This window comes from Telmatherina bonti (genome assembly GCF_933228915.1).
Source record: "Telmatherina bonti genome assembly, chromosome: 5".
Lineage (NCBI taxonomy): Eukaryota > Metazoa > Chordata > Actinopteri > Atheriniformes > Telmatherinidae > Telmatherina > Telmatherina bonti.
This window is the reverse complement of record NC_136623.1, coordinates 38,120,576-38,140,086: the sequence shown is the minus strand read 5'-3', so window position 1 is coordinate 38,140,086 and position 19,511 is coordinate 38,120,576. Positions and strand designations below refer to the sequence as shown.

Sequence of the window (19,511 nt, the reverse complement as noted above, 5' to 3'; positions counted from 1 at the left end):
TGGCTCCAGTAAAACAAGTGGCTCCAGTAAGACCAGTGGCTCCAGTAAGACCAGTGGCTCCAGTAAGATCAGTGGCTCCAGTAAAACCAGTGGCTCCAGTAAGATCAGTGGCTCCAGTAAAACCAGTGGCTCCAGTAAGACCAGTGGCTCCAGTAAGACCAGTGGCTCCTGTAAAACCAGTGACTCCAGTAAGACTAGTGGCTCCAGTAAGACCAGTGACTCCATTAAGATCAGTGGCTCCAGTAAAACTAGTGGCTCCAGTAAGACCAGTGACTCCAGTAAGACCAGTGGCTCCTGTAAAACCAGTGACTCCAGTAAGACTAGTGGCTCCAGTAAGACCAGTGACTCCAGTAAGATCAGTGGCTCCAGTAAAACCAGTGGCTCCAGTAAAACCAGTGACTCCAGTAAGACCAGTGGCTCCAGTAAAACCAGTGGCTCCAGTAAGACTAGTAGCTCCAGTAAAACCAGTGGCTCCAGTAAGACCAGTGGCTCCAGTAAAACCAGTGGCTCCAGTAAGATCAGTGGCTCCAGTAAAACCAGTGGCTCCAGTAAGACTAGTGGCTCCAGTAAGACCAGTGGCTCCAGTAAGACCAGTGGCTCCAGTAAAACCAGTGACTCCAGTAAGACCAGTGGCTCCAGTAAAACCAGTGGCTCCAGTAAGACTAGTGGCTCCAGTAAAACCAGTGGCTCCAGTAAGACCAGTGGCTCCAGTAAAACCAGTGGCTCCAGTAAGACCAGTGGCTCCAGTAAAACCAGTGACTCCAGTAAGACCAGTGGCTCCAGTAAGACCAGTGGCTCCAGTAAGACTAGTGGCTCCAGTAAAACCAGTGGCTCCAGTAAAACTAGTGGCTCCAGTAAGACCAGTGGCTCCAGTAAGGCCAGTGGCTCCAGTAAGATCAGTGGCTCCAGTAAGACCAGTGGCTCCAGTAAGATCAGTGGCTCCAGTAAGACCAGTGGCTCCTGTAAAACCAGTGGCTCCAGTAAGACCAGTGGCTCCAGTAAGACCTGGCTGTGTACCAGATGGAAGGCTGACGGGCCGTGATGCTGAGACGCTACAACGTGGCCCATGTTATCTGTGAATTACTGTCTTTTCATGCGGACGATTTAACAGATGATGCTTGCAGCAGCTTTAATGGAGATCCTTCATGTTTTATCTCAAAGCTTTGGCTGGTTTAGAGTTTCTGCACTGGATCACTGATAGTTTTAGTTTAGGAGATCAGTCTTGATGAAAACAGCCTCAGCAGGGTGTCGCAGATCTCCACGCTGCCTTCAGGACATCCGCTGCTGATGTGACAGATTCCGAGCTACGTGGAAACAAGGATGAAATCCAGACGCAGGAACACTGGTGGGATGCCGAAGTGGAGAAGGAAACTACTGTCGCTGCTGGTGTGATGATGATGATGACTTCATCCAGTTCAGGTGGTGATGAACATCTGCAGGTGTGATGCGTAAATAAACGTAAATCTGAGCTCAAAGCCCATTAAAACCGTTTCTATCACCACCAGTCACACGATTACAGGAGCAGCTAAAGACAAACCGTGGCTCCACCTGCCCCCCAACGGCTTGAACGCAGCAACGATATCTCCACTGAAAGCAGAAAACTGGACGTTCATCATCTCCAACCAAGATCCACAGAAGCTAACTTCTGCTTCATCTTCATGAATTCTGTCTTAACTTTGCTGCCTGGCCTCCAGAACTTCTGTCCACCAGAATAAAACCCACATTTACTGAAAAACTCCATTTCCCAGAATCCTTTGAGGGAAGTTTTTCACCCAAACTCACTTTTTTCTGCCCGGTTCCACAGATTTGACTGGACAGAGACGGGTGTCAATCATTCTGCCTCGCAGATATTTTCCTCCTTACTGCTGCTGATTGGTGAGATGGCTGTAACCATGGCAACATCAACGTAATTCACATGATTAGAATGAGGATCAATCATGTAAATCAGCCAACTGAAACTGGAGTTACAGAGAGCATTTAATGTAAAAACTCAGATTTAATTTGGTCGGTTTCACTTGAGCTGCATGAATCTACATGAATGCTGATTCAGCACATTTTTATAAAGAATATATACATATACGTATATATCTAAAGGTACAATAAAAAAACGAGGCAAAGAGAAAACCGTTCAGTTACTTTAACAGAGTTAAACCACAGTGTTATCTTTATCTTTATATAACATCTAATTACTGAGAACTAATCTATTCTTTTTGGGTCTGTGATGATTATGCAGAAACCCCAGACTGGTCATATCTGTGTGCGTGTGCATGTGCATGTGTGTGTGTGTGTGTGTGTGTGTGTGTGTGTGTGTGTGTGTGTGTGTGTGTGTGTGTGTGTGTGTGTGTGTGTGTGTGTGTGTGTGTGCGTGTGTGTGTGTGTTTTAGCTTCTTAGAATAAATGACCATGCTGAAAACCAGGAAACATGAAGTTCATGCCGAATCTTTGCATTGTTGATGCTTTGAACATGTTTTTACGCTGCTGGCTTCATCTGTGACCCCTCCTCTCTGCATCCCATGCCCCTCTGCGAGGCAACGAGATGAGTCTGAGGAGAGAGACTCCACGACACAGAAGTTTAGGTTGACTGATTGTACTTTTGGAAGGCTGACGTCTGATTGCGCTGCGAGGACACGGTGATGGTTCCAGCAGCTGGGAAACAGCGGGCGGGATGTTGACCACGTTTGGCCGCCTTGGAGCGGTGATGCTGGTACCTCCAGGAGCAATTCCCTTTTTCCTGATTGTCTCTTTCCACATGATTGATGGACCAAATGAAAACTACAGCTTGCAATGCATCCTAAGTAGACAGTAAAGAGCTTAAAAATCTTAGAAAATAAAAGCAGTAAAGAAAAAAAGCTGTTGAAATGCTGGAAAACGTTTTTCTTTTGCTTTGCAGCAAACACACAGCACACACCTGGAAAAGCTCCAACTCTGATCTGGTTTTTCCTGGGGAAAGGAAACCAGTAGGTCTCCAGTTTTCAGCCACTAACGCCTCGTGTCGCTGGGATCTCAGAAGAGGTTTTATTTAGCTTAGACCAGAAAACCACAACAAACGCCACGCTTCAGCGCTGAATCAGGTTGAGTCTTACTGGAAGGACTGGGACTACTTTGTGTCAATAAGTAACTGAAGCTCATCTCAAACAAGGCAATGTGTGGCGCCCCCCAAGGCTCCATGTTCGGCCCCTTTTGTTCAGCGTTACACCAGCTCAGATCCTGGAAACAAAACAAACGTGTGATCATAACACTCAGCTCTGCATTACCGTCGTCATTACAGGACCTCTGCTTCCAGACCAAGCTTCAGGTCACAGATCAAGACTCGGATATTCCAGAACTTTCTGCAGCTGAGCAAAGGCAACTCTGAAATATTTATGTTTAGAACCAAAGATGAGTGTCCAGCTTTAGTCAGTAAAACCAGGAGTTAATCCAGAAATCTTGGAGTCGTGACGGACTTTAACATCCATGTAAAACACATCCCAGATCAGCCTTTCACCACCTGGGGAATATATCCAGAATAACTTCCTGTTTCCACCGGAGATGCAGCTGTTTGGTCAGCTGAGCTTGTTTTAATGTGCTGTATAAATACAACAGCTTCATCGTCTGTTTTCAGTTGTCTTGCTGACTGTAACGGAGTTCCCAGCTCTCTCTGAGAGAACTGCTGCTGCTCGTGTCGTCACAGGAACAGAAAACCTCACTGTGTTCTCTACATTGGATGAAAATAAATACTTTTAAAATGTTTAAAGCCGCCTGCTTCGAGTCAGAGAAGCATGACTCGCAGTGAAGCAGTTACTGGGAATGCTGAGTCTGAAGGGCTGGTAAAATCCAAGGAGGACGAGACTCTGCAGCCCTCACTGGCTGAGAAACAGGACTGCAGGACTGGACTTGAGAGGATTTCTGTTTGTTATGTAATTCACGTGATGTGTGATGTGACGTGTTCAGTGGGATGATTCCAACCACACATCGCTGTGAGCTGATGTGGGAATCATCTGCGTTAATGGACCACCCCAAGAGAAGTCCTCCGTGGCGGTGGTTTTTATTAAACCTGGCAGCAACACAGTTTCTCTTAATCTCACTCTTTTTTCTTCTTTTCTGGTAGAAACGGCACCGTCCTCAACTCCAAGGTGTTGTCAGTGACCATCAAGCCCACCCCCGCCTCCCTCTCGGCTCCTGTTGTGGTCGAGTTCTCTCATCTCTACAACGTCAGTGAAAACTTTAGTTTGGAAGTGATTTTAACATTCAGCTTCTATCTGTCATGGTGACTGGGGGGGGGGGTTCTGTTTCCCGTTTCCTAGGGCACCACCAACCAGACCTGTATATCCTGGGATGAGAGTGACAGGTAAAACATCGTCATGTGACCCCACGTGGAAGCACCAGATCCAGGATGTTACTGCTGTTTCTGCATCATTCCCTCCGTTTTCACCTCATTCTGTTGACACATTTAAAGTTTCAGTCCATGACTTTTCACATTACGGCTCCAAATAACGGTGTGTTCTGTGACGATACTGTAGTTCAGCCGAAGTGGTTTCAGTAGGAATGAAATGGAGTCTTGTAAGCTGTGGACCCTGCAGATTTGGTTCTGATCTGGAGACATGTAGCTAGGTGTCAATGTCGGACTGAAAACTTGGATTATGTTTTAGAAAGTAGATAAATGATGAAAATAAGGGGCTGTAAGTCCGATCCCTGAGGTGTGGTAGTGCTAACAGGGAAGAAGTGAAAGAAAAGCAGCCTGAAAGGCCACATTTAAAGCCTGAAGGGGTTTTAGGTGAAACCAGGCAGCGTTTACAGGCTTGTACAGAAAATCATTAACTCCAGGTTGTGTGTCACATTGACATGATCACATTATTCATCAAATCATTGCAATAATCTGCTTTAATGCTTCTGCATCCACCCCTGAAATGCAATATTAGGAAGACCCTGTCCACATTTTCCAACCCATTATCAGGTTTATTCCAGAGAATGCACACGGTGACAGAGCTTCCTGGTTCTCAAAAGATCCACTCTTTGTCTGGCATGGTTTAGTAAATAGTGAACGTATATATATATATATATATGTGTGTGTGTGTGTGTGTGTGTGTGTGTACACACCGCAACATGAACAACGCCATGTTGGCCCCAGTTTGTGAAGCGAAATGGAGGAAGGACACCTGGCTCTTCTGCAGGCTGAACAAACCGCAACGCTGCGTTTACGGTGTCACCAGAAAAACACTCGGAGGGCGCAAACCTTCGCCAAACACAATGTTAATGAAATCTTTAAAAAGTTCCTGGATCCAAACGGTGATCCGGATCACCACCAAAATTTAATCAGTTCTTCCTTTTCACGTTTCCAACGACTCCTAAAAGTTTCATGAAAATCCGTCCAGAACTGTTTGAGTTACCTTGAACACAGACAAACAGAAAAACGCAGGTAAAAACATAAGTTCCTTGGTGGACGGAATGAGTGTTTGTCTTTCAATTTTGGGCACTTGGTGAAGTGGTGAAGTGGTCTCTCAGAAGAAGTACGTAAGCTCTCAGTGTGTTGCCCAGAAAACTGCTGCTCCTGAAAAAAAGTGACCCAAATTCCATCAGCACCATTTCTGGTCTCACAATATTTGTAATGCTCTTCTTATCACCCCAATATCCCCATCTACATGGGGGGGGCGGGAGGGGGGCGTAAGGCTGTTGATGTGTCCATCAACTTCCTTGCCAAAATGGACATTGCATATTTGTAAAATATTTCCATTAAAATGAAACATTTCTCACAGACAATGTTGAAGCTTTTGGCCTTGGAGAAATCCTTCCTCCGTGTTTCCAAGACGTTCCGCAACATGAAGCCTCTGCAGTTCCCCGTCTTCCAGTACGCTTTGTCTTTTCCAACAGTCTCTGAAATCTCTCACTTTCATCTTACATGCATGTAAGATAGTGTGTTCCTGGATGGAGGCACCAGGTTCACCCCCGGCTCTAACTTAAACCTCCTTAAAGTTTTCAGTAATGAGAAGAACAATTTATTATAAGCCAATGAAACATTCCAACCAAAATGACTTTTATCAAGTTCTATAAGATGGTTTCATATTTTACTAACTGGGTGATCTGTATAAAAGAAAAAACGTGGTAAGTTAATTTACAAAATGTGTGCAACAAACGCGCTGCTGGCATGCAGGCCTGCAACCTTAAAAATAAATGAAGAGAAAACAAAAAACAGTCAAAGACTCATCAACAAGTTGCTCTACACAAGCCAAAAACGCACAAGACGTGCAAAGCGTACCAAAAAGCAGAGGGGCTAGCGTCCCTTCGCTGTGGCTGAAAAACAAGCCGTCTACAGTAACCCCAGAGGCAGGACCAGAACCATAGAGCCATGTAGAACGGAGGAGAAAAATCAGCTGTGAACCAACCAAACTGACTTAAAACACAAGGGATTCTACCTGCGGGTGGGACCAGATGAGCGTTAAACCCCCCCACCTCCCCAGACAGCTGCTGGCCACTGCAGGGGCAAACTGCCGGTAAAAACCCAACCTTAAAGGTCGAAAGCTGCTGAATGAAACTCCAAAAGGAGAAGTGGATCCTGCCTCTGCAGGTGTAAGTTTCACATCAGATCCCTCCTCAGATAACACCTGGCTCAGCGGGGGCCGAGGTCTCGCCCCCCATCGGAGGCAGACGCCGCTGCTGCATGAGGCCCGGCGTTGAAACGGCTTCACGGCAGGCGTACATATTTCAGTCCCGTGTGTGCTGCTTCTCATTGGTCAGAAAAAAACCCCATGTGGTTCACGCCAGTCTCCATAAAGCTCCAATAAGGCCTGAAAAATGGCTGAGTGTGTTGCTACTGCTGTTTTTAAAAGGGGGGTAGTGTGTGTGAACACTGGGAATGGCAGCCGGTTAACCCGGTGTGTGCCCGACTCGACGGCAGCAGTGGCAGAAGAGTCTTCAGGAACAAAGCACCGTTTTGGGACTGAAGCTGAAGTCTTCATTCTGCACGTTGCTTTTCTCCACCACGGTTCTGAGACGCACTTCGATGACATCATCACACCAGAAATATCACATTATTCCATTTTCTACCAGAGTGAAAAAACCTGCGGGTTCTGCGGCAAACGCCACGATGTACCACATCCTGGTTTCATTCTTTTCACTCTGACATCGTTGCTTCTGTCAGCGCTGGAAATGCAGTTTTTTCTGCACATGCTCAGATGCAAAAGGACAAAAAAAGGAAAAGGGCTGATCCTGTCTCAGACATGGAGCGATTATCCAGTTTGCCATGTTGAGATAATGACAGTTATTTGATAGAGCAGATCAGATTATGCTGTCCACATGATCACCTCAGGTACCCGACCAATCCAGACGTCTGGTGTGCTGTCTGTCCTGGCAGAACCAAGCTGATGCTAAGCGCCTTTTTTCTCACAGGAAGACCGTTTATCTGTTCAAATGGCCTCGCGTCGGGTCAGGTAATGAAATGAAATGAAAAAATATTTTATTTTCAATTCTATTGGGAAATTCTGAATTTGTCATGTAGAATAGATGTTCGGGGTGAATCCTGCAGGAATCCTGTACAGCTAATCAGGGCATTTCGGGACGTCCCATGTCCTCTGAAGTTCCTCTCAGTGGTTTTAATCTTGACAAAGTCAGAAAACTTCTCCACAGTGAAAGACGCTGAGTGTGCCGGACAGCTTGCCACTTGTCGTCTGGCGCTATGCAAAGCCACCGCTATCGCTGCTGCGACAGTGATGCAGCATGTGGAAAATTAAAAGTGTCGCTCAAAGACTTGCTGCTGTCCCAACCCATGCAGTCATGTCAACACGTAGGAGGCAGAAATACGAGTCCTCTGAGGGCGAAGCCGGATGAGGCAGGCCAGAGACAGAATAAAAGATCCACTTTGTACAATGGAGTTTTACTTTCTCTCAGGCCAAATTCAAGGCACTGCTGATGTTCTCCTCTTCTTCTACGCCTTGATGGTGGAAGACAGGAATGGAGGAAGCACATAGGAGTGAGATGTGAAGGAAGACAGAGGCGAGAGTATTTCGCAGTGCCGATGTGGACACCTGCATTCTGATGACTGTTGCAGTCACATGGTAGACACTTTTGTCAGAAATGAGAAATGATGAAATATTTTCTTTTCCTGTTCTGGCTTTTTTTTTTTTTTTTTTTTAATCAAAATGACTGGTTTATGGTTGGTTTGTGAATTATTCATTATTATTTCAGGGCAGTCTTATATTTGACAGCATGCGGAGCATTTGCAGCCTGTCTAATGTTGTAGATCACCTTTTCACTTTCACTGCAACCCAGAGGCGTTGTAGTGAAAGAGGCTTGAGAAGCAGCGTAGACGGAGATGGAGAGAGAAAAGCAGGATAGACTGAATCTTCTGAGGGGATGGTGTGGATGGTGGAGGTGGTGTGGATGGTGGAGGTGGTGTGGATGGTGTGGATGGTGGAGGTGGTGGGGGTGGTGTGGATGGTGGAGGTGGTGAGGGTGGTGTGGATGGTGGAGGTGGTGAGGGTGGTGTGGATGGTGGAGGTGGTGGAGGTGGTGTGGATGGTGGGGGTGGTGGGGGTGGTGTGGATGGTGGAGGTGGTGAGGGTGGTGTGGATGGTGGAGGTGGTGGGGGTGGTGTGGATGGTGGAGGTGGTGAGGGTGGTGTGGATGGTGGAGGTGGTGAGGGTGGTGTGGATGGTGGAGGTGGTGGGGGTGGTGTGGATGGTGGAGGTGGTGAGGGTGGTGTGGATGGTGGAGGTGGTGGGGGTGGTGGAGGTGGTGGAGGTGGTGAGGGTGGTGTGGATGGTGGAGGTGGTGGGGGTGGTGTGGATGGTGGAGGATGGTGGGGGTGGTGGAGGTGGTGTGGATGGTGTGGATGGTGGTGTGGATGGTGGAGGTGGTGGAGGTGGTGGGGGTGGTGTGGAATGGTGGAGGTGGTGGGGGTGGTGTGGATGGTGGGGGTGGTGTGGATGGTGGAGGTGGTGAGGGTGGTGTGGATGGTGGAGGTGGTGGGGGTGGTGTGGATGGTGGAGGTGGTGAGGGTGGTGTGGATGGTGGAGGTGGTGGGGGTGGTGTGGATGGTGGAGGTGGTGAGGGTGGTGTGGATGGTGGGGGTGGTGTGGATGGTGGAGGTGGTGGGGGTGGTGTGGATGGTGGAGGTGGTGAGGGTGGTGTGGATGGTGGAGGTGGTGAGGGTGGTGTGGATGGTGGAGGTGGTGGGGGTGGTGTGGATGGTGGAGGTGGTGGGGGTGGTGGAGGTGGTGGAGGTGGTGAGGGTGGTGTGGATGGTGGAGGTGGTGGGGGTGGTGTGGATGGTGGGGGTGGTGGAGGTGGTGTGGATGGTGTGGATGGTGGTGTGGATGGTGGAGGTGGTGGAGGTGGTGGGGGTGGTGTGGATGGTGGGGGTGGTGTGGATGGTGGAGGTGGTGGGGGTGGTGTGGATGGTGGGGGTGGTGTGGATGGTGGAGGTGGTGGAGGTGGTGGGGGTGGTGTGGATGGTGGAGGTGGTGGGGGTGGTGTGGATGGTGGAGGTGGTGAGGGACATGTTCTGTGTAAAATTAAAATCCAGTTTGGACAGCAGCTATGATTAATGAGTTAATATTTGGGAAAGAAATTGGAATCTGAGGCGCTGTCCTTGTCATGTTGATAAGAGCTGTGAGGCAGCCACGGCTTTCACTGTGCTGCTCTTCAGCCTGGAATCAATAAGAACATCAGCAGCATCACTCTGTCTGTCTCACTGACATTACTACTTAGTTTTCTTTCACTGCCTGATCTACTAAAAATACTGGGACTAAATGTGCTTTAGTGCCACTCCAGTCTTGTGTGTGACAATGTAGTCTGAAAGCATTTGACAACTGAAAGAATTTGATGCTTCTTTTTCATTTTATCACCCTGTTTGCAAACTTTCCTCTCAGGCATCAGAGCAGTTTGTTACAAAAAGTGTTAAGCATTGACTTTATTATAAATCTGTGCAAATAGAGATGGTGGTTAATGAGAAGGAGGCGTGAACCAATCGGTTTAAAATGTATGGGCCTTTGTATGACTCTTCCCTCAGAACTCTGCATATGGAGCAGAGATGGACTGGTCCAGTGTTAGTTGCTAACAATTAGCAGCTAACCTAACGGAAATTCATTCGTCCATATAATCAGCACAGAAACATGGTAATCTGTGTCCCATTGGTTAAGTTCCGGGATGAACCGATCAGTGGATGTATCAGTGGATGCAGCTACTTGTCAGAACCGAGGAAACAGAGGAGGAGAAGACGATTGAATGGTTTACCATAGCAGGATCTCCATCCTCTGCTGTGGATACTGCTGCTGATCTTGCTGATGATGATGATGATGACATTAGAAGCTGCTTCCAGCTCACTGAGATTCTGTTCTGAGTAAGGAGACCCATTCAACCCAGTAAGCCAGTTAGCAGTATTTATGCTACCAGTTAGCTGTGAATATGCTACCAGTTAGCAGTATTTATGCTACCAGTTAGCTGTATTTATGCTACCAGTTAGCTGTGAATATGCTACCAGTTAGCAGTATGTATGCTACCAGTTAGCAGTATTTATGCTACCAGTTAGCTGTGAATATGCTACCAGTTAGCAGTATGTATGCTACCAGTTAGCAGTATTTATGCTACCAGTTAGCTGTGAATATGCTACCTGTTAGCAGTATTTATGCTACCAGTTAGCTGTGAATATGCTACCAGTTAGCAGTATTTATGCTACCAGTTAGCTGTGAATATGCTACCAGTTAACAGTATTTATGCTACCAGTTAGCTGTGAATATGCTACCAGTTAACAGTATTTATGCTACCAGTTAGCTGTGAATATGCTACCAGTTAGAAGTATTTATGCTACCAGTTAGCTGTGAATATGCTACCAGTTAACAGTATTTATGCTACCAGTTAGCTGTGAATATGCTACCAGTTAACAGTATTTATGCTACCAGTTAGCTGTGAATATGCTACCAGTTAGCAGTATTTATGCTACCAGTTAGCTGTGAATATGCTACCAGTTAGCAGTATTTATGCTACCAGTTAGCAGTATTTATGCTACCAGTTAGCTGTGAATATGCTACCAGTTAACAGTATTTATGCTACCAGTTAGCTGTGAATATGCTACCAGTTAGCATTGAATATGCTAACAGTTAATGCTGAACACTAGCAAGTAGCTGTAAACGTAGCAGTAATTATGCAAATTACTGCTGGGTGACTGGTTGTGTTGACGAAACATCAGTCCTTGCTGAACTAAAACATCTAATGGAAAGTGAGAGGAGGATTTTTAACCCTTATTCATCAATGTTGAAAGGGACTTAGCAGATTCTGATGGTCTTTATCAGCCTGTTTATCTGTCATTGGCTGTGAGCTGATAGTCGGATACTCGTGTGTCTAAATGCAGCTTCTGTGGAGAAAAACATGCAAGTATGCCCACCATGATAAGCAGGAGGTAGTCTATCTGTCGTACCTTCAGGACTGCAGAAGTAAAAGAGATCCTTGCTGCAGTAATGTAGCTAAATGGGCTTCCTGTTAAATACTGAATGACATTCAGATACATGGAAATATCTCATTCAGTCTAAGAAAAACATTTTTTTCTGTTTTTAAGTGAAGGCAAAACACTGTTGTTTTAGTGATCCCAATGCAGTGAAATTTCTTTGCGCATCACAGCTTCATCATTTCTTTCTGACCTCTTACTGAAAGTATCAGATATTTGTGTATTTTGTGACTTTATCCTGCCAAACAGCTGTTTGACCCCTGAATTCCACCCATTACTCTTACATCCTTTACCCATGAGCTTAATGCTAAGCATGGAAATCTTTCTAAAACTAATCTAATATTTACTTTATATGAAGATCCATGACAGTAGCAGCTTATTTTGTTATTTATAAAATATTCTATAGTAAAAGTCATTTTAATAATCTTTGCATCCATGCATGTCCATGTGGGGCCTGTCAGGGTTACATGTGGGCTGCAGATAAGGATCCCACATGGGTGTGTCTGTATTTGTCATGGTGACCTCACCTGTATTTACCCATATGGGTTTCAGTTTGGTTCTGCCTGGGTTTCAGCTGGGGCCCAGTTTAGAACCCATTTAGCCAGACCACATGTGCTCCCCATGCCTGCTTTGTCCACCTACATCCCTTATGGGCCTCATACAGCCCACATGGGCTTCACATAGAAAGAAAAAGTAGTTAAAGACACTTACAATGTAAAACAAATTATCTTCTTTTCAAAATTTTAAATAAATGCTTGAACCATCCTGCCTGCATCCACGCAGTTCCTCCTCTGAAGGTCTCATCCTTCCATGTTGTGTGCCTCAATGCTGACTCACTGCTTTTTTTCCATGTGGCTTCTACTTGGCAGAGGACATCCTTTCATGCAGGGCTGCTGGACCAGCATCTAATTCATCCAATTAGACAGCGAAGGCAAAAACCGTCTGCAAGCTGCCGAGTGGCTCACAGAGCCATACAGAGACTCTGAACTGAGTACTACCATGTCGGATTTTTGTTAGAGGTGATGTGCGAATGTCATCACTGTGTAACCCAACACTGGTAGAGGAACTGGAGACCATGCAGCTGTAAACGCGTTTCCTCCACACCATAGCATGTTACACTGTTACACCATCACATCGTCCCACCATCCCACCATCAAACCATCCCACCATCACACCATCCCACCATCACACCATCCCACCATCCCACCACCACATCATCCTACCATCAAACCATCCCATCACACCATCCCACCATCACACCATCCCACCATCAAACCATCCCACCATCACACCATCCCACCATCACACCATCCCACCATCAAACCATCCCACCATCACACCATCCCACCATCACACCATCTCACCACCACACCGTCCCACCATCAGGTTTGCAGGTTTGTTTGTCTGGTTTTCATAAAAATAGTTTAATTTTATCTGTATCACAACCTGGATCTGTTTGTGCTGGAGTCTAAATAAACGCTGGGTTACCTTCACTAAGCCACATCATCAATACTGTCCTCCTAGTAATTACAGATTTGTCTTTTTTCTTTCAGTAGAATGTGAACCTGTCCAAACCCAGTCCTGCAGCTTGTTGGTTAGACATTCATAAATAGAAGCATGCGAAGATGTTGGTTTGGAAATGTTTATCAGTCAGAGAAGTCTGAGGCTGCTGCACCAATCTGTTTTCTTTTCTAAGACAATATAACTAAACTGTCTTTCATGAGATCCGAGACGTCCCAAGTTGGATTTGAAATTTGTCTTGAATGTGATTCTGGTTCTCTACTGAAAAACTCTGTCACTTCTTGTACTTGGGCTTTAGACTGGGGGAACTGGTAGAATAACCAGAGTGCAGACCTCCACCAAGCCTTACACATTTTTTGCAATTAATATTTTTGAGCTCAAAAGGCAAAATTATCCCAATCTCCTAAAGAATTCTAGGCGGTGATCTGATGCAGCCCTGAAATCTGATCACTTGTTCCTCATTCCATTTCTGACATTTCCTGATATTTGCTTACAGACAGAAAAACAGACAAAAAGACAGAAAGTGTAAAATATTGATTGTTTACTTAAACAGGATTTCGCCTCTGAAAAGCGGCTCCTGCAGAATGGTGACGGTCAGCAGAGCTTCGGCCTGGGGGTCCTATAGGAGGTTAATCTGCACATGCACTTCATGTGTTAAACTGGAAAACGCCTGCAGGAGGGTTAAATTGGACTTGTTAGGTCTGATGCGACACAAAATAGCGATCCTGCAATCTGCGTGTTCTGGTGATAAATTGAAGCAGAGAAATTTGCCTCCAGGTGGTGTTTTTATCTGTAACAGGAATGGAGATGCTGATGTCATGCAGACCACCAAACATCCTCTCACTGCCACACTGACACACATGATGTGATGATGGTGTGACGACCAGGCTCAATAAAAAGATCTGACCTAATTCAATATTTACAGAATCTGCCCAGAAGGAGTACGTGAGGGAAAAATAATCATATGTATTCCCAGCACATAGATTCATGTCGGGTTCAATCACGTTAAAAGAACCAAAATTTCCAAAATCCTAAAATCCTTTTCCACATATCCTCTTTTCACTTAACTTCTAACTGCTCACCTTCAGAAAAATAAGACTGACTCTTTTCTTACATCATTTTAATCGCTGTGTAGTTGCATCTACAGCCCCCAACCCAAAAAGGCCTGAGACTCTGTGCAAAATGTAAAAGCAGAATGCAATCAGTTCCACCTGTCATCAAGCCATATTTTCTTCCCAGAAGAAGATAAACAACATATCAGATGAGAAAACTGAGACATTCTTACCATTTGATAAGCTCTTTATGAACCTGATGCAGCATACGACAAAAGGCTGCAAAACATCTGGAGGAGCTTTTGACAACTAATTAGGTTACCTAGCAACGGATTAGTAACAGGCTGGGTATAAAAAGGAGCATTTCAGAGAGGCAGAGTCTCAGATGGAAAGATGGGCGGAGCTTCACAAGTCTGGGATAAACTGGATCTAAATATGGTGGAACAATTTCAGAAAAATGTTCCTCAGAGTTTGAAGATCTACTGGAGAATAAAATGTACAGATTCAGAGAGGAGTCGCTGCATGGACTCAGGAAGGCCTCCAGAAATCACACAGTTCACCCTGAAATCCACCTGGATACCTCTCCTAAACCACTGAAACTGGACCTGACTTTCCCATCAGGTCTACCGGCGAAGTGTGTCCAAACTGTAAATACCTGCAGTCGGACAAACATGTTCTACAAACACAACATGTCAGCAGCGTGAACTTCTGCAGATACCATTGGACTGGTGGTGCGTTGGAGTCAGAGCTGAAATGGATAAAACCGATCCATCAGACTGCGGGTTTAGAAGTAAAGGACAGTGGTCGGAAAGCCGGCGAAGCATGGAGGTCTACAGACGTTACACCTGTTAGTGTTTACATGTTTACATCTGTTATGTTTACATCTGTAAAGTTTACATGTTTACACCTGTTATGTTTACATGTTTACATTTGTAATGTTTACATGTTTACATCTGTAATGTTTACATGTTTACAGATGTAATGTTTACATCTGTAATGTTTACATGTTTACAGATGTAATGTTTACATGTTTACATCTGTTATGTTTACATGTTTACATCTGTAATGTTTACATGTTTACAGATGTAATGTTTACATGTTTACATCTGTAATGTTCACATGTTTACATCTGTAAAGTTTACGTGTTTACATCTGTAATGTTTACATGTTTACAGATGTAAACAGGCTGAGAGATGCTGCAGTCGGATTCAGGTTTTATTCTAAATGAAACAAGATCTGTTGTGATTTGAGGCGTTATGTTAAGTAAAGGATATAGTTTGTTTACCCACATGTTGTCCCAGGTGTTGTGTTAACACGTCCGATGCGGTGAAAAAGCTCATTTTCATTGCTTCTGCACTCATATTGTCATATATACTAAAATAGACATCCACCTGGGACCGCTACTGTCTGAATCTGTGTCCCAACATGAAACCCCAGCCATCAGGGTGATGGGATGTTTTCCTTCCTCCAGTCAGGTCCGCAGTCAGCTGTCCCCGTGTCCATGGTTTCCATTCATGTAAACAAAATGTCCACGAACCCAAACACTTCTGATTTAAATAAACATACAAAGGTAAAAAAGAGAGATGGCACCATTTTACTGTCATAGCCAATGTATGATATTAATTTAACAGTTTTAGTTGCAGTAGGCTGTATTTCATTATTATTATTATTATTATTATTATTATTATTATTATTATTATTATTATTATTATTATTATTATTATTATTATCATTATGGTGAACATGGTGAGGATGTTTGCGGTGTGCTGCTTTAATGAGTCCGGAGACCTGCAGCACGCCGCCTCGCTGCGCCGCGTCTAGCCGCGCTTTGCCGCGCCGCGTCTTGCCGCGTCTTCGCCGCGCCTTGCCGCGCCGCTTCACCGCCGCGCTCTGGTCGCTCTCTGCGCCTTCTGCTGCTGCATCCGGCGGAGATGTAAAATGGATTAAATAAACGGTGTAACGCGGTGGGATTTGAACCGCTCTCTCTCTCATTTTTTCTTTTCCTTTCGCTGGCGCTGTCTCTGTATTCACCGCATCCCTTTTCTCTCTCTCTCTCTCTGTATGTGTATGTGTGTGCGTGCTTTTCCTCCCGTGCAGCTCCTCTCTGCTGGGATCCTGGTCTGCCAGGGGCTGCAAAGCCGTGCTTGTCGACTCATTCAGAACCAAATGCGTGTGTGACAGACTGTCCACCTTCGCCATTTTAGCACGGCTAAATCCCGAAATGGTAAGTCTTCCAAGCTCCCTTGACTTCCTTGATGTTAGAGGTATCAGAGACGGTGGCTGTTTGGTTTGTTCTGTAAATGCATCAGCGGCTTTTTTCCTTCCAAAGGGCGTCATTGTCCTGACATATCCACAGATCCTCCTCCTTCCTCCTGTGTCGACGTGCCAAAGCCATGCTGGTAAAGGTTGTGACAGGATTGCCAGGGAAAAGATGGATTTCATTGTTTCTGTGGCTGTTTGTGTGTTCCAGGAGGAAATGCAGGCAGGAAGAGCAGCATCTGCTAACCTGTGTCAGCAGACATGGACAGTGGGCTTAACATGATGCTGTAGCTGATGATTACATCTGCATCTCCACCACTGTTTCCTTATTTCATGTCCCTTTAGCATCTGATGCTCATATTAGCATATTTTAACATATTTGATGGTCAGTGGCGTCTCCATGGTTACCAGGCCCCATGGAGACGGCCCTGCATGGCAATTCATGGTAATCTGCCCACCATTTTTCTGAGGCTGGGGGTCTCCATTAGGACACACAACACAGTGCCCTGATCCTGGAAGCAGCTGGACACACTGAACCAGCCGTGTGTGTGTATTTGTGTAAATGTATGTTGAATCAGAGATGATCCAGTTCCTTAGGGGACAGACCAGTCCTTCAGTGGGGAATTTGCATTCTGTGATTAGTTATTATTAGACTGAAAATTGCCTTAGAAGCAGTTTGTTCACTAGTTGCCCCGGTAACAGCATCGGCTCAGAGGTTTTCTTAAAGACACAGGAAGCAGTTTGCTGTTCTTCCAGCTGCCTGGACGGCCCAGTGAACCAGCGGCTAATGAAGCAGCTTAGCTTTAGCTGGTCTCAGGAAGATGAGTTATCTGGTTTCTGTTGTTTCAGGGCAAATATGCACTTTATCAGGACCACCTTCTGGTTCCAGTCAGACTCCCTTTTTATTTCTCGGTATGATGGCTGAATGGTGGAAACATTCTTGAGATTGTGCTCCATGTAGAAATTAAGCATCACACAGTTGCTGAACATCACCATGAGAATCTCCCGTTCCACCACATCACCATGAGAATCTCCCGTTCCACCTCATCACCATGAGAATCTCCCGTTCCACCTCATCACCATGAGAATCTCCCGTTCCACCTCATCACCATGAGAATCTCCCGTTCCCCCTCATCACCATGAGAATCTCCCGTTCCACCTCATCACCATGAGAATCTCCCGTTCCACCTCATCACCATGAGAATCTCCCGTTCCACCTCATCACCATGAGAATCTCCCGTTCCACCACATCATGATGAGAATCTCCCGTTCCACCTCATCACCATGAGAATCTCTCGTTCCACCTCATCACCATGAGAATCTCCCGTTCCACCTCATTACCATGAGAATCTCTCGTTCCACCTCATCATGATGAGAATCTCCCGTTCCACCTCATCACCATGAGAATCTCCCGTTCCACCTCATCACCATGAGAATCTCCCGTTCCACCTCATCACCATGAGAATCTCCCGTTCCACCACATCACCATGAGAATCTCCCGTTCCACCTCATCACCATGAGAATCTCTCGTTCCACCTCATCACCATGAGAATCTCCCGTTCCACCTCATTACCATGAGAATCTCCCGTTCCACCTCATCACCATGAGAATCTCCCGTTCCACCTCATCACCATGAGAACCTCCCGTTCCACCTCATCACCATGAGAATCTCCCGTTCCACCTCATCACCATGAGAATCTCCCGTTCCACCTCATCACCATGAGAATCTCCCGTTCCACCTCATCACCATGAGAATCTTCCGTTCCACCTCATCACCATGAGAATCTTCCGTTCCACCTCATCAGCATGAGAATCTCCCGTTCCACCTCATCAGCATGAGAATCTCCCGTTCCACCTCATCACCATGAGAATCTCCCGTTCCACCACAAAGCTGCTCTGCTGGATGTAGATCTGGTGACTGTGGAGCCGTTGGAGGACAGTGAACTCATCGTCATGGTGGAGATGATGTGAGCTTTGTGACATGGTGCATCATCCTGCTGTAAGTTTCCATCAGAAGATATTAGATGATCTGCCTATCATAGTGGGAACCAGTGCTTACTGGATTTCCGTTTGTCTTTCATGTCCAACCAGTGTCTCCATCCTCCTTCTCTGGAAACACTGGAGATGGTTGTGTGTGGAAAATCCCAGTAAATACTCAGACCAACATGACACGTTCAGAGTCTCTTACATCTCCTCCTTTCCTCATCCGGATGCTTAGCATGAACTTCAGCAGGTCGTCTTCATCATGTCTGATTATGTTGAGTTGTTGTGTGATTGGCTGATGAGATATTCCTGTTGAAAGCAGTGGAAGTGGTGGAGCTGATAACGTGATGGAGAATTTATAGGCATAATTCTGATGCGTAATAATAAGTAAGAATTTTCTTTGTGGTCACAGACATACAAACTGATGTAGTGAACAGATCCTCCTCGCTAAAAGCTGCATTTCCAGATGATTGCAAACCTTTAACATGTTTCCATGAACACGTTTCCACATGTGATGGGGAAAAATCCTTTAGAACCATTGTTAGCATGGAAATGCTAAACGTACAGGAGGATGCTGGTCAAAGCAGCATTAGCATTCAGCGCTGCACCTCTGTGCAGCGTGTGCATCCCCACAGAGCTGCTGGCATCTTCGGATGCTCAGTCTTGTTCTGTTCACATCTGCGACATGTGAATTCCAGCCAACCATAATGCATGTTGGAATGATGGGGTGGCCTCAGCGTACCGTGCTAGCAGCCAGCCTTCACCTGTGCTCACCGCCGCCTGCTCAGTTCTCCTGCAGCCAGCAATTATCACGCTCTCTGAGGGAAGCTGAATGGTTGTTGCTGCTTTTGCCAGAAAATGGAGGAAGAGGCTGCTGTTCTTCCTCCTTCTGCTAACCCTTCCCCCACACTCTATTATGTTGTCAGACAGCCATGGCCACCATGCTAATTATTCCTACTGCAACACATACTAGCTTGTAATGGCCTAGCTGCTCAGTGTGCAGCTCAACTCCTACAGCTCCAGCATGACAAACACCCCAACCTGCTTTTTTCCTTTTATAGCTTTTTTTCCTCTCCTCTCGTTCTTCCGTCCTTCTCTTCCCCCTCAGTTTTTTCATCTCACCATTTTTCATGCTCTGATGCTACATTATATTTCAGCTCGCCTGTTCACCCTCTGCCATCCACATCCTCTGCTCCCTGCTGCCACCTCTTGTGTCCATTTTACTCAGTTTGCTGCAGACATTAGAAGGAAACAGAGAAAAAATCCATGCAGTGTGAAGGAAA

The 19,511-nt window shown here is 45.8% G+C and overlaps 1 protein-coding gene across 1 annotated transcript in view; it reads left to right on the top strand.

The window, feature by feature from the left end:
* Positions 1–19,511, top strand: part of adgrb1a (adhesion G protein-coupled receptor B1a) — a gene marked incomplete at its 5' end in the record, with an annotated part of 143,903 nt that overhangs the window by 85,679 nt on the left and 38,713 nt on the right. The window contains 3 exons of the mRNA XM_079240472.1: positions 4,088–4,190; positions 4,284–4,327; positions 16,084–16,210. Coding sequence (XP_079096598.1) covers positions 4,088–4,190; positions 4,284–4,327; positions 16,084–16,210 — 274 coding nt within the window. The remainder of the gene's footprint in view (positions 1–4,087; positions 4,191–4,283; positions 4,328–16,083; positions 16,211–19,511) is intronic.